At 41.6% G+C, this 16,164-nt stretch overlaps 1 protein-coding gene across 4 annotated transcripts in view; it reads left to right on the forward strand.

The window, feature by feature from the left end:
• Positions 1–9,576, forward strand: part of cacng3b (calcium channel, voltage-dependent, gamma subunit 3b) — a 34,548-nt gene extending 24,972 nt beyond the window's left edge. For 3 of the 4 annotated variants that reach the window (XM_061846978.1, XM_061846975.1, XM_061846976.1), the window contains one exon: positions 929–9,576. In XM_061846978.1, the coding sequence (XP_061702962.1) occupies positions 929–1,434 (506 nt within the window). In that variant the 3' untranslated portion in view covers positions 1,435–9,576. The remainder of the gene's footprint in view (positions 1–928) is intronic. The other variant, XR_009798890.1, reaches the window with a different exon arrangement.
• The last annotated feature ends 6,588 nt before the right edge of the window (positions 9,577–16,164 follow it).

Genomic DNA, 16,164 nt, shown 5'->3' on the forward strand with positions numbered 1-16,164 from the left:
CATCGCGTGTGTGTGTCTGTATAGTTTTCTGTAGTTTGTGCACAGTTTCGGCATGTATGTGTTTGTGTTAAGCATGTCCAGCCTCTTATAATTTATATTTCTTGAGGATCACATTGGAACGCAAGCTCACACAGGAGGTCTTTGGAATCAGATTGTGGAGATTTTAGACACAGCAGCCAATTGAGATTTGATACAGTTGCACATCATCAGCCCCTGACTCTAGACACATAGGATATCTCATAAACACGCGCACACATGCACACACACTTTTGCCCCCGACGCACAAAGAGGGCTGTAATTGCTGTTAAGTGGGATGTGGAGGGCCCCACTGGGGTTTTGTAGTAAATTCTTGAGGCCAAATTGGTAATTATTTACCACAAAAGTGTGGGGCTGATTGTGCTTAATTACAGCCATCTAATTGTCCCCATTCTGTACGTTCCACTACACTGCATGAGCACTGTATTCTGGACTAATGATATGGAATAAGAGAGACCAGCTGTGTGTGTATATGCGTGTGTGTGTGTGCATGTGCATGGGTGTGTGTGTGTGTGCTTCACAACCACTGTCCTTCACTCACTTGAGCATCCTCAAGCAAAAGATCATTGGGGGTGGTAGGCACAGTTGACATCCAAACCGCAGCTCCGGGAGGCCATTCGTGAGGCTAAGCAGCTCAGAAAAGGAATGGATATTTCTGTGATCCAGCAGATTTTAATTTTATTTATTTATTTATTTGTGAGCGATAGATACTTTCTACAAAAACATCTGCGATATAGCAGGGGCACAATTGATAGAGCATATGTCGCAGGGCAAAAGTTGCGGTGGTTAAAATAATAATAATAATAATAATAATAATAATAACAACCCAAAATCCCCCCCCCCCAAAAAAAAAAAGTTGTGCTGATCCAATTCTTTTTCTTTTTCCTTGCAGGCCTCAGTAACATAATTGGAATTATTGTCTATATTTCGGCCAACTCGGGCGATCCGGGACAAAGTGACAGCAAGAAGTCCTACTCCTACGGCTGGTCGTTCTACTTTGGCGCACTGTCCTTCATAATGGCCGAGATGGTGGGAGTGCTAGCCGTGCACATGTTCATCGAGAAGCACCGCAAGCAGCGGGCCAAGTCCCGCACCGAGCTCATCAAGAAGTCCGCCTTCAGCCGCATCCCCTCCTATCGTTACCGCTTCCGGCGCCGCTCCAGCGTCCGCTCGTCCGAGGTCCCCAGCCGTGATGCTTCTCCGCTGGGAAAAGTTGGCTACACTGGTCCCGGCGCCTCTGAGATGCCGATGTATACGCTGAACCCACGCGAGGCGGGCAACGCCGCCACCAAATCTGGCCTAGCCGGGCTGCTCAACTCTGAGAGAGATTTCCTCCAGAGTAGCACGCTCACTAAAGACTACACAAAGGACCCCAACCGCAGGACCACCCCTGTCTGAGAGGTGTTCCCTGTAGATATCAACCAATCACAGTAGCAAAGAGGAGGAGGCTGAGAGAGGGAGTGCTCACTGAAGCAGGAAAGGGAGGCATGGCGTAAAAGGGGAATTGTGGGTACTGGGGTGTCCGAAATACATTGACTGTGAACTGTGAACTTTTAGCCTTTGAACTGTGAATCCTGAGCCCAGTGAGCATTTCAGTGTGTGTAGCACGAGCCGTTTGAATGGAGATTTTTTTTCCCCGTCTCCACTTAACCTCATGTTTCTGTCGTTGGCACATTCATTCATTCTGTTTAGGATCAACTCGTATTCATGATTTTTGGCCTTTTGGCTTTTTTTTACACGGGATTTTCCCATCGTGTGTGGTTTACTATTTCGGCAGATTCTCCTAAAAGATGAATGAAACGTGAACCGGAGAAAGGGGGCAGGGTAGGACCCCTGTCCTTCTTTGGTAGCAGAGCAGTAATATGATTGCAGGATTCTTTTTTCAGTTCAGCTGACTTACAAATATCAATGACGGATACATTTGTAGGTGTATATGTACAGGTATATACTGTATCCTCCTTTTGTATCGCTTTAATCATGGACTGGCTTCTGTTTTGACAGACAGATAAGACTACTGAAGAGGAATCCAGTTCCTCCCAAATGAGAAACTCCCGCTGGTCAGTTGTTTGCTTGTTGAGGGTGGGGTGTCATCACCTCTAGATGGTCATTTTTAGATCATTGGTGCTTCCTTTTATTTCTTTTTCTCTATTTCTTCGCCGAAAAGATTTGTCTGTTCAGTTTTCACCGACCACTTTTAATCTGTGCTGCTCACGTCACCTCTTCATCCTCACTACCTTTCGCCCTCTCTCTTCTACGCTAGTCTTCCATTTGTGCCGCTGACCAACTAGCTGCATCGAGGAACCAGTGAAAGAGAGGAGACCACTTAGCTGTGAATACGGTTCTAGACAGAGCCATAAAGACATTAAACAGAGACGGAAATGCTCGCCCACTACCTCCCGCTGAATATCGTTCAACAATCTCATCTAAACTCTCTCTTGTGCATAGGCGGAAAGAATTGGTATGTTGGCACGCGATGTAAAGCAGACCGGAGGGTAGTGCCGTGCATTATTCAGAAGGTTTGTGCTCCGTCCATTGACGTGTCAGTCACAGCCTCCGCTTCTTCCTCATGTCCCATATATGTGCATTGACTGTGTGCACGTGTACAATTTAAACACACGACTTTTATCTGTGACCTCCACAGATGCGTTTTCATACACGGGACACATCACACCCATACATCTCCATATGTCTGCCTCTTAAATATACTCTATGTGGCATTCACAGGATAATAGATCATCACCGACACATCTGTATTAACATTTCAGTTTCTGCTCAGCTTTTCCTAGCATGATTTGACGTGATTTATCGCAGAAAAACACTGTAGACAGAGTGCTGTACAATTCATTTTGGTACACCTGAAGGCATTCGCATGCATGGACGTCGGTGGTCGATAATTTCAAAACAAACGCTCAAAATAAGTGAAAATATTGAAAAACATTTAGCTGTGGTATTTTCCCATCCACTCACAATACGTGGTTTACGCTGTACGAAGCTTCAATCTTTCGTGACCTGCAGGGTTGTGGTTGTAAAAGGCTTGAACTCTGTTGATCTGGTCCAATGAAAGATTCAAATATACAGCAAGTTATACCACTACCACATATTTTTATCAAACCAGAAGGCAACACCTGAACACATCCTGTAACAGGGAAGAGGGGGCTGTGAATGAGACCGCAAAATTGCAGCATCAGAGCTGTAACAGTCGATCCAGCATTTGTCTGCCTTTGCCTTTTACGCCAAACACTGCGAAGCGGGATATTGCCGCAATTGGGGGCGTTTTCACGCAGCGTCACAAGGACCCACAATCAGATAATTACATGCGTGACACCGTACGCATCTTATGTACATGTAAAATACGGTACTGCTCAGAGAGACAGTTGCTTTCAAAATAGCGGGACAGGTATATGAGGACATTTCTACATTTCCCTTCACACGGGAGCCACCATGCCCCTGTTAAGGCAAGATGTTTGAGCATTTATTCAATATCCTACTAGTGTGCTGAATTGTTCATGCTATAGTACTCTCTTTTTTACCAATTACCAATTCAGCTTTTTGTCAGATGACTTGTCAGTGATGTTTTTTACACTAATGCCTTCCACTACTGTATGACATCTCTGGACAATAGTAAAAAGACTAGAGCATGCTACTAGAACAACTACATGTTACTAGTAAGGCAAAACTCTGCCCAGGCCAACAACTGTGTGCTACTAGTACTATTACTTACAAAACATGCAACATTAATTGGACACTCTAAATTGCCCCAAGGTGTGACTGTGAGTGTAGCTGTTTGTCTCTATGTGCCCTGCCATTGGCTGGCAACCAGTTCAGGGTATGCCCCACCTCCTGTCCATTGACAGCTGGGATAGGCTCCAGCACTCCCCGCGACCCTCGTGAAGATAAGCGGCAAAAGAAAATGGATGGATGGATGGATGGATAGATACATAACATCTAGCATTCCTCAAGTTGCACAAGTAGCACACAGATGTCAGCAAGTACACAGTTTTTCCTCACCAGTAGGGTAGTTGTTCTACTAGTGCACCCTACTTGCTCTAGCGCACTTGAGTCATTCAGTGAGCAACACGGCTGAAACCAACTGAACTGTCTATCACGCGCATGTGGAGTCTACCGCTGGTTTTTATGAGTGGCCGAGAGTAGACCACCTGCTTTGCTGTGATTCAAAATGTGAAGCGGCGGTGCGTGATGTTGCCACGTGGCAGATGTGACAGCCATTCGAAAATGTACATGGAAGTTCACGCAGACAAAAAAAAAAACATGTTTCTCGGTTTTAAACGGGAGACCCAGCCAACCGCTGTGGCCCTGCCAAGCTGTATAAGTACAGAATATACAGTATGTATTCAGTACATTGTGTTTAACAGTTTCACTGTGGTTTTCAGTGTATTGTGTTGTACAGTAATGAGTATAATTGTCTTTTTGGCTGGAAAGAAAATCATGGCACCGCTGTCATCAAAATCCACACGTGCAGTCAATGGATTGGGAACATAATCACTGCCAACAGTCTTTCAAAATATTCACATTCGTATTATTCTTGCCTGGTTCCTCTTCTTGGTGGCCATCTGTTTCTTACTTGACAATCGCGCAATTTTTTTCGAGGGGTTGAATAAAAGAAAATAATAATGTCATACAGTAGGAGTCACGGTGGAGGAATTGGTTAGAGCGTTGCCCTCACAGTTCTGAGGTCCCGGCTTCAATCCCAGACCCGCCTGTGTGGGGTTCGTATATTCTCCCGGTGCCTGTGTATGTTTTCTCCAGGCACTCCAGTTTCCTCCCACATCCCAAAACATGTAACATCAATTGGACACTCTAAATTGCCCCTAGGTGTGATTGTGAGTGCGACTGTTGTCTGCCTTTATGTGCCCTGCAATTGGCTGACAACCAGTTCAGGGTATACCCTGCCTTCTGCCCAATGACAGCTAGGATAGGCTCTGGCACTCCTGCAACTGCTTTTCGAAAATGAAATGATGGATGTCATACAGTATATTTAATGTGGAGTCTCAAAAGCAGATATAGGGTTTCAGTTTTTCCGCCGCACCTTGATAGTAGTTGTGCGGTACTTAATCACTTGGTGACTGACGAAAAGTCACCAATGATTGTTTTCTTGCAATGGTCCACTTAGTGTCATTTTGCCACATTATACTGTGTGCGACAGGCCTTAGTTGTTCTTCTAATGAAATGGATTGTCCTACTAATGAGGACAAAGAGCATACTTGTACATCGACAATTCAATGTATTAGTGGGATACTGAATAACTGCTCAAATGGTTTTCTCTTGAAACGCCAACTCTAACGGCAGATTATTCCTGGAATGCCTTTTGGCCCCACTTTGTGTTTTTGCCATTGATACAGAAAATCAAAAGATGTTTGTATTGAAGGGCGTACATCCATAAAGTGAACTGGGTTTTAGTTAGAATCTGGGTATCTTATAGAATGGCTACAAACTAAAAATTCTAGAAGTAACGACAGTATGAAATTCTTATTTTTTGCATCCTTCTTTACTTCCCTTAATCAGAATTGCACTTTTTTATAAGAACAAAACTTTTGAAAAACCCAAGAAGTTTTGCCAGATGATGACTTGGACAGCTAATTACCTTGATGTGAAAAGATGTTGCAGCACTCCCCCTAAAGAGCATTTTAGTATGTCCTTGTGCCGGCTATCCTTCACATGTAAATATTAATTTTACAACATCAGCAGTTGTCATGGACTGTGAAAGGGAAAATGTGCTGTTCTCTTAAGCAAGGGCTTTTAATTTTTCACGAAGCGGCGCGCACAAGGGCTTTCTATGCTCGGAGTTGCACCAACATTGTTCGAAGGGTGTTAAATGGATGGGATGGATGTGCGAACGCGGGAAGACAAGGGAAAGTACATTTGCACGGGAACAAGCGTTTAAAAACAGGCTTGAATAGCTAACAAGCAACATGGTGTCTGAGTAGAGTCCCAGAAAAGAGTGTACTTACCAGGCCACATTCGCTACAACTGAGCCTTGACAAGATCTTTTCCTCTATCTTTAGAGTAGGCAACTTTTCAAAGTAGTTAGAGTCAAAGGATTAAACCTTACGCCATGTAGGATAGCAATGTACCTGATTGAAAAAAAAAATGTTGTTTATCATACCTGGTGCCAAATATTATTGAAAATAGTCTCTCCAGTCGGCTTATCATTCAGACGTAGCTGTGGTAGCAGTGTAGCTGGTCATCAGGGCCCCCTCACATCCCCGCGGGGGTCCGTCAGGGGTCATTCATGAGCCATGTCAAGACCGATAACTCAAACAATGCATATGCCTCATTTTCATTTGTTTCCAGCGCTTCCATCGCTCGCCAGTACGCCTCCAATTGCACCCGGAATGCCACACTGCTCCTTGTAAGACAGTTTATCGGGTGCCCCCCGAGGCCTGCCATCTCCCTTGTACCGTCACACAGCTTTGACTAGATATAAACAAATAACTGTGTTATTAAGTAATGCTACAGTATATATTCTATTCTAAAGGTGCCACTGTGTGGAGGACGACAACCTCTGTCACATATTTATTATTCTATTGGTGGTTCGGGGCACTGGGTGTGACTGATGGGTCAGATTTGGGGATCTAGGGTGGTTGTCTGTGTATATTAATCGAGTTTGATTTTCTCCTTTAATGCTGACTGATTCACATGTGCAGCCTCTGATAGAGGCTAACTGATTTAAAAGTCGGAGAGAGCCTCTCTCTCTCTCCCACTATTATATTTCTTCGTCAGTGAGACGATCAACACAATACACACTTAACAACAACAACACTTTAAATGGGTTACTATACTTTCGAGGACTTACTGATCATTTCTGTCCACCACAAAAGCTTGATGAAAGTCGATATGATAAATAATGTAATTACGCCAATAGAATCGTCTGGAAAGATATGCCTCAACATGACCAAAAATACTGTATTTGCTCCTATAGTTGCTGGGAGAATTTATTTACTTAACTGCAGAGAGAGTGTCCATTCGTGCGAGGGGTTTAATTGTGTATTTTTCATAATTGATTACTGTTACTCAACTAAAGTTAAAAATTGCAGTGTAACGGAAAAACAATCACTTTGAACTCCGCTGTAAACTTCAACTTTACAGTTGCCATATCGATCCGTCACATGGGTTCATGTGTTGTCTGTAGTACGGTTACAGCAACCGCTGAAGGGGAAAAATTGCGTATCGCTCTTATTTAGTAAAAGTATGATGCACCAATAATGAATCACTATAACCACAGAGGGTGCTATTTAATGAAATACAGTACAGAAATACAAAATCCTTTTTATGTCAAAAATGTTTACACTTCCCAAACAACATTGTACCACATACTTTTCCTCTATTGTCCTCGTAAGTATAGCAATGCAAATGTACGACACACAACTAACACCGGTTAATGGGTAAAATACACCAACCACAACATCAGTGATGAAAAAAAAACCAATGAATTCATGAGATGATTTTTGTTCGGTGACAATTTTAAAAAGTAACATGAGCCAGTTTATCAAACACAGTCGAGCATTTTGTTCTGAGGAAATGCTGACAAATATGCTACGAACTCTATCTACACTTTGCTATTACAAACACACTCAAATACTCGTGAGGAGAATTCATGTGCCTGCATGTGTGTGCGTGCGTGTGTTCATATCGACAAGCGTGTGTGTGTGTATGTGTGTGCAGCTCGCCTCTCCTCACTTGTACACGGAGTGCCTGCCTTGTCCTGCCTTCACACAGCTCCCAGATCAGCCGCGGGGCTTTTTTTCGGTGTGACGTCCTCCAGCTAATTTACGCTTAGTTTTCCTAGAAACAACATTGATAGTCAATTCTGATATCTAGTGAGTATGTTGTCGAATGTCTGAATGTTGTGTTTCTGATTTGCTAAATGTACTCCTCACATGTACCCTGTCGTTTGAGGTTGATTCGGGACTGGCAGAGGGGTGTTTATCAGAGGGGGAAACAATCTGTGGTTACCCTAATGACCGCCGGCCTTGAATCAACACACATTACAACCATGTGACTGTTGCTTCTCATTCTTTATCTTTCCCAAGAATGATTGTGTTTATGTGTGTGCATGTGTTTGTGTGTGTGGCGCATGAGGTAGAGAAGCCACCTCCTGGTTTGCTCCCCATCCAGACTCTGAAGTCCTGCTTACTCCCGATGACCACAATTACGGTTGTATAGAAGCATTTTTTAACATTTGTACTACCAATTCAGATTAAAGTTATGTTAACGTTGAAAGATGCAGAGATGCAATCTCCACAAAAAGAATTCATCGTGAAGCCATTTCGAAATTTTTGTTGCCTTTTTAGTGTCATGACTTTCATTCGGCGTCTATTCTTTCGACAAGGGAGCAATTACAATGTGTTTTTACGACGGTTTTGCCTCAAGCCGCGTGCTCGCTGTCGTTTACACGCAGAACATTTCTGTGGCTCTTTACGCTTGACCGACCGAGGATGAAAGACTCAAAATTACAAGGGTGTGTTACCAAACTTCGACCATCAGGTGCGTTCAAGTGGCATCTTGGATAAATTGTTGACATTGTAGCAAATGACACGTTGATGGATCCTCTGCCTCAACCAAGTTGTTGGCTTTAAATAATAGTCGGCCAAGAATCGGATCAGATTTCCGGATATGTTTTTGAACATATTCCTTCAGACTGTTACTTAACAAAGCCATCCCCTCAAAAGGTTATGACGTCATCGAAAATGCAATGACAAACAGCGTAACCAATAAAACCTTTTATGGGGTAAGAAATATATACACATATTTGATTATTATTGTTACCTGGACTAACATGCATTTATTTAAGGGGGCTGGTGTGCGTTGTATTTATGTGGTGAGGTCAAAGTGACATGCTGAAGAGCAATTGCGCTGCACAGAAGTGCTTCAAAAGGACAATAACAAAAAAAAAAATTATGAAGCCTAAGGTGAACCTGATGCAGTGTGTGCTCTGATAACTTGAAATTGTGGTCGGGGGCAAACATTGACCCTGCTCTATACCTCTGAGCCCTATCACGAGCTAAACACACATGCACACACACGCACACACACACACACGCGTATATAGTATTTGTATTTCAATATCCCAGGCAAACTGACTGTATTCCCCTCACAGCTTAACACACAGACAAACCTGTTCTCACCAGAATTTAGTAGGATTTTGTCCGAAGTGCACTCCACCAACTTTTTGTTTGTATGGAAAAAAAAATCCTCATGAATTATATAATAATATTTTAATAATTATTGCTGAAATAATAATAATGGAAAAATATGCTTGTCATATTTCCTAATACTTGTCCGATAATAAAGTGATAAAACCTTTTTATTTGATTTCTTACTACATTCTGTGGAGGACAGGTTGCACAGACATAGCTGTCGGCCTCAATCTCTGTACACTTTATAACGTAAACCTCCAACTAGCAGCCGTCTGACACGGACAAATGCTGTGAATAAAAGCACACTTTTACTTATATTATATATTTACCTGTATCTAGAGAGAAAGAAATATTATATACAGTATGATGAATAGAAAAATAAACAGACACCTTTTCAATGCGCCTGTGTGTGGGTTTATTTTGTGTTTTATTTGCATGTACTTTAGTTCCTATAACTTCTAACACCAACAGCAGTTGACCTCAAAATTTGTTCTGAAGCTAGATATTATTAGTTTGGGTATTTTTGAAGGATAGCATTTATTGTTTCTATGCTGACCAAAACATATATGTAATGGTTTTGGTTTTGCTATAATTTTTCATGAGCTCAAATGAATTCTAATATTTTCCATGTATGTAGAAGGCCCATTTCTCTCAATTTCTCTAAATTTGTGTTCATGAGCACTTTTCCTTTGCTGAGATAATCCTTCAACTTTACAGCTGCGGCATGTCACAATGCCGGTTAGACAGCACGATTATTGCACAGGTGTGCCTGAGGCTCCTCATAATAAAAGGCCACTCGAAAATGGCCGATGTTACAGTGAAGAAAATAGTATTTGAACAACCTGCTATAGTGAAAGTTCTCCCACTTAGAAATCATGGAGGGGTCTGAAATTTTCATCGTAGGCGCATGTCCACTGTGAGAGAGATGATCTAAAAAGAAAAATCCAGAAATCATAATGTATGATTTTTATTTTTTTTATTTGTGTGATATAGCTGCAAATAGGTATTTGAACACCTGTCTATAAGCAAGAATTCTGACCCTCAAAGACCTGTTACTCCGCCTTTAAAAGTCCATCTCCACTCCATGTATTATCCTGAATCAGATGCACCTGTGTGAGGTCATTGGCTGCATAAAGGCACCCTTCCACCCCATACACTCAGTAAGACTCAAACTTGTAACATGGCCAAGACCAAAGAGCTGTCCAAAGACACCAGAGGCAAAATTGTACAACTCCACACGGCTGGAAAGGGCTACGGAGAGATTGCCAAGCAGCTTGTTGATAAAAGGTCCACAGTTGGAGCAATAATTAGAAAATGGAAGAAGGTAAACATGATGGTCAATCTCAATTGGAGCGGAGCCCCATGCAAGATATCACCTCATGGGGTCTCAATGATCCTTAAAAAGGTGAGGAATCAGCCCAGGACTACACGACAGGACTTGGTCAATGACCTGAAGAGCTGGGACCACCGTTTCCAAGGTGAGTGTTGGTAATACACTAAGACGTAATGGTTTGAAATCATGCCTCAACCAGCCCATCTTGAGATTGTCAGTGACGATTTGGATGATACAGAAGAGTCATGGGAGAACGCTTTGTGGTCAAATGACACCAAATTGAACTTTTTCTCTCAAAATTCCACGATACCGTGTTTGGAGAAATTTGAATGATGAGTTCCATCCCAAGAACACCATACCTACTGTGAAGCATGGGGGTGGTAGCATCATGCTTTGGGGGTGTTTTTCTGCACATGGGACAGGACGACTGAACTGTACTAAGGAAAGGATGACCGCGGCCATGTATTGTGAGATTTGAGGAACAACCGCTTTCCCTCAGTCAGAGCATTGAAGATGGGTTGTGGCTGGGTCAACATGACAATGGCCCTAAGCGCGCAGCCAGGAAAACCAAGGAGTTGTTCTGTAAGAAGCATAGGTCAAGGTTTTGGCGTGGCCTAGCCAGTCTCCAGACCTAAACCCAATAGAAAATCTTTGGATGGAGCTGAAACTCTGTGTTTCTCAGCGACAGCCAAGAAACCCTTTCTGATCTAGAGAAGATCTGTGTGGAGGCACGGGCCAAAATCCCTCCTGCAGTGTGTGCAAACCTGGTGAACAACTACAGGAACCGTTTGAACTCTGTAAATGCAAACAAAGGCCACTGTACCAAATATTAACATTAGTTTTCTCTGGTGTTCAAATACCTATTTGGAGCTGTATCACACTGATAAATTGTTAAAAAATCATACATTGTGATTTCTGGGTTTTTCTTTTTAGATTATCTCTCTCAGTGGGCATACGATGAAAATTTCAGAGAGCCCTCCATGATTTCTAAGTGGGAGAACTTGCAATATAGCAGGGTGTTCAAATACTTATTTTCTTCACTGTATCACATGCGTTGCGAGTTTTGAGGGAGCCTGCTGTTGGCACGCTGACTGCAGGAAAGTCCAATACAACTGGTAACTGTGAAACCAAAGTTCATTTCTCTACTCTAAGCTGTCTCCAAAGGGATTTCAGAGAATTTGGCAGTACGTCCAGGCCGACCAAATGGAGCCACACCAGCCCAGGACCTCCACATGCAGTGGATTTACCTCCGAGATGATCATAGTTCGACGAGCATCTTTGAGCTAAGTTCATGAAAAATCAATTTCAAAAGTAAAGGTTTGTGTTGTAGAATTGTGTAAATCCCCACTGAAGGCTCAAATGTACAGCCCACCACCCCCCACCTTCATAACAAGATGCTCTTTTTTGGGATTGTCCAGATTCCTAATGGAATTCCAATCACGTCGTTGTATGCATATTGTGATGGAAATAACACTTAAAGATACTCCACATGTAAACTTAATGAAGCTGAGCGTCTCTGTTGGATGCCCATTTTCAGAGAGTTGCACTAATAGTGTAAACACTTAAGATGATGGAGCACACCTTCCACTTAAGCTCAAAACGCGTGAGAGAATATTTAGTCACCTAACGAGGCTCATGCAGAAATAAACAGATGCAGTTAAACACTTACTGTGCTGTCTATTTATGCTGATGGTGTTCAGGAGAGACTGTTAAGTAGTTTTGCATTAAATAAGCACAAGTGCTTCTATATGTCTTTAAATAGGCAAGAAACACCCACAAGCTGCCTGCCACCCACCAACCCAAAGAAGCACACAGGAATTGCAATAAGGGAAACTGTTTTTTTTTCCCCCTACCGTGTTTTTGATATTTTTCATGGGTGTTTACCTCAGTGGTCGCACTTCATTGCGCTGCTTTTGTTATTATGGACCTTGAACAGCAAGCCAAGCCATGAGTAGGAAGGACTGAATGAGGAGCTCAGACACACCTGATGAATATTCATCATTCATATAGTTCCCCGCGTCAACGTCACAGAGATCAGGGTGGATGGCAGGATTATGGGGGAGACTGTGCGTCACTCTGCTTTCGCTTCTCAGATTTCCTGTTGCATGGATAAATTCCACGTTTCACTCAACATATTCCAGCCTTCTCCTCAATGTATTTATTTTCAATTCCGTGTGATCCTCTGAGCCCTTTTCCCTCACATTTCTCTGTTCGGAAACCTCCCATTGAGCAGGATGACACTGTAGTAATTGCCTTCTTCAGCTCCATTGGCCCAATAAGAGAAAACTGCCTTTTATGCAAATAGCCCATAAAACACATTGAGCGTTTCTCAGCATGTATCCCTCAAGAATCCCACATCAAATGTTTTTACCCCCTCTCATACCAGACAGCAGTAACTGTGCATTCTTAAAAGTATAACAGACATTTTCATAGGGTAATGCTAATATCAATTAACATGTGGTCATCCCCGATAATTGTGTAGCACAGGGGGCCCAGCCTTGCTGTGAACAGCAAAAATCAAGCGCCCTTGCCCCGAAAAATGTATACCATTCATAATTGGTTATAGATGCCAAAACGATGGCGACTTCTCAAAATGAAACTCCTCAACTCATTTCAACATAGTTCCTTGGCACCAAAAAGCATTAGTATTGCCCAAATTTAGCTCCTCAATTCATATAAACATAGCTCTTTGACAAGAGGATGGCAGCAAAGCATGATAGTTGTCTAAATGTTGCTCTTCAAGTCACTTCAACATGGTGAACACATATCAAAATGTCACAAGATGATGATACCAAAGCATTACTTTTGTCTAAATGAATCTTCTTAATAACTTCAACATAGCTCCTTGCCACCTACTCGCCAATTGGAAAATCATTAATTCAACACAGTTCATTCGCACACATTCGCAAACTTTTTTAATTCAAATAATGCTAATTGGGTTCAGAAAAATGCAAGTAGATGAATTTTCTAAATGCCAAAACACAGACAAGCAATGATTCACAGTTTACGTTGAGTTTGCATCAGAGACATGTCATATTGGGCTGCAAGACATTTTCCTATGTTGCGGTAAGTTTTATGATTATGATCACGTTTTTCACATTCCCTTCCATTGTCCTGTAGTAGCGTAACAAAATCACAAAACTAAAATTATGGTTTGATGTATTGTGTTTTCAACTATAAGGTTTGTTTGACTTTTGAGGCATGCCAATTTTGTTAGATTCCAAAATTATTTTAATTGCCATTAGTTCATGCTTTGCCAAACAGGAGTAGTCCCACATCCTTCCTTTCTAATTAATCTGTTAATTTGTGAAATATACCAAAGCAGTGGAGTTTTGTTAGTGTTATTCTTGTTTTTGTTTTATTGTTTGTTTGTTTGTTTTTTTTTGTTTTCAGTATTCCTCAACTTTCTTAGTCTTTTGTTGCCCTTGTCCAAGCTTTTGTGGAACGTTTCAGTCATGAAATTCAAAATGAGATTATTTGAAAAGCAACAAAGTTTATTAGTTTAAGCATTAAATATCTGTGGTCTCTGTAGTGTATTCAATTCAATATAGGTTTCAAAGGATTTTAAAATAATTGTATTCTGTTCATTTAAATTGAGATTTCTACATCTTATACCAACGTGTCCAAGGTCTCTTGGAGCAAACAGATACGCATTCCCATGCCATCCTTAATTTATGCATATACACAAACACACACACACACACATCCACTCTTTTGATGAGTCATGTCGCATATCATAGGAAGATAAGAAGAACATGAGTTTATAGGCAGCAGCTGTGTCCCCTTCATCCTCTCTCCGTCGTTCTCCTGCCGCATCTCTCCATCCTCCCACTGCTTTCACAATGATGTGTTAAGCCAGCCAAGATAGGGGCAAATCCCTCCTCGGAGCAGAGCAAGCAGGAGGGAAAGACAGAACGAGAGAGCGGTTAGGAGTTGGGAGAAAACATTTCCTCTAACCTCTCTGTCTTTTTTCCTCATTTCTCTCTTTCTTCTCCATTTGATCTACATCCATCAGTGTTTCAAGCTGAATCCAACCAAGGATGGTTGGCTCCATGGGGATGGGCACCTACAGTAGGTGTGATGCTCAATGGATCTTTAAGGAAGTACGCAAGTATGTGCAATCCAGCCCAAAATTATTCCCCCAATTGTTGTGGGAACCAGTTAATATTAAGATATGCTAGTCAGTTAAATTTGGTATGGAATAGTTATGGATCTCCATTGTCTACTTGTACTTTTTTTCATTTATTTGTTTACATATTTTAGTTTATTTTGAGTCTTTGTCCTATTACAAAACCCATGACCTGCGATTGAGACTGAGCTTTTCGACACTGGAACGGTTGGTCCAGTCATAAATTATTTTGGGTTTGCCAAAGGAGAACAAAATTCACAGCTAAAAATGCCAAAGTGTGGCTATGAGGACAAGATTTGGCTATTCTTAAGAGCCCCCAATTTAAATCCTTGTGAACATCTGAAGGACATGAAACATGGCGAATGGAGAAGGGACCTTTCAAATCTGAGACTGCTGGAGGACCAGGCCTAAAATACCTGATGACAGGTGTATAATGTGTCTTGGAACAATACATGAGTTGTTAGTTTACAGGATTGTGCAATACCTGTATTAAGTGAACAGTGATGGTTTTTTTTTTCATGCCAGTTTTCAGTGATTTTGATAAGGGTTTTTTGTACATATTTATTTCTTGTTATTTTTTTCAGTTGTGAGATATTTTTGTGAACATTGTATTTATTTATTTTCACCTACACAATCCAACTACTGTATTCACAACCACGCTCAATGAGAAGGTACTGAAATTACATATGGAAGTCAAGTAAGTGATTCCAGCGTAACTCGATCGTTAGTTCCCTTTGTATAAAATAAAGTTGGCCCATTTTTAACTAGTTTGGCTGTGAATTAAATTATTTTTGAGACAACATATTCTTCACACAATGACTGCAGTGCAGGGTAACGCACATGGGCAGACGATAAATAGTGTTTTGTCTCCCTCCAGAGGATGATTTAAAAGGAGTACAACACAAGTCGACAAAAACATAGCAAAACCCGGTACTGTATTTCCATTTTGATGACGCAAATAAAAGAGAAGATTCTTATATATTTCTTTCTTCGGGCGATCTTTATGGGATTGTAAAATATTTGAGACCTCAATAAAATCTATGATTAATGTAGCCAAAATAAACGTATTACGTAATTAAAGTTTGTCCGGTAAACGATGAGTTTTTCCTCATCTCTTGCAAACACGTGCGCCTCTGACAGAAACTACATGTGGTGCTTTCGATGTCATAGGAATATTCATCGTCTATTATTCACCATAATGTCATGGGTCGACGTCACAATTCATTTTATGATGTGCATACGTTATAGCATTTATATTCAGAACCCACAAGTCATTAATTTTTGTTTAATTTTTTTTTATCACACAAAGGAACGTTATGCGCTCCGAGTTTCGGAATCTACGACCAACCTTGAGTGAACATTTCAACGATGGAGTGGAAAAAAATACCAAAATTTGATGCGTCTGTTGAATATTTGTGGTATCAGAGCGTACGAGTTCCCCGACCTCTTTAATCAGCACCTTATCAGAGAAGGACGTTGTGTGTAACGCCTACGTGTTCGGGGGCGAC

This window comes from Syngnathoides biaculeatus, chromosome 16, assembly GCF_019802595.1.
Source record: "Syngnathoides biaculeatus isolate LvHL_M chromosome 16, ASM1980259v1, whole genome shotgun sequence".
NCBI lineage: Eukaryota > Metazoa > Chordata > Actinopteri > Syngnathiformes > Syngnathidae > Syngnathoides > Syngnathoides biaculeatus.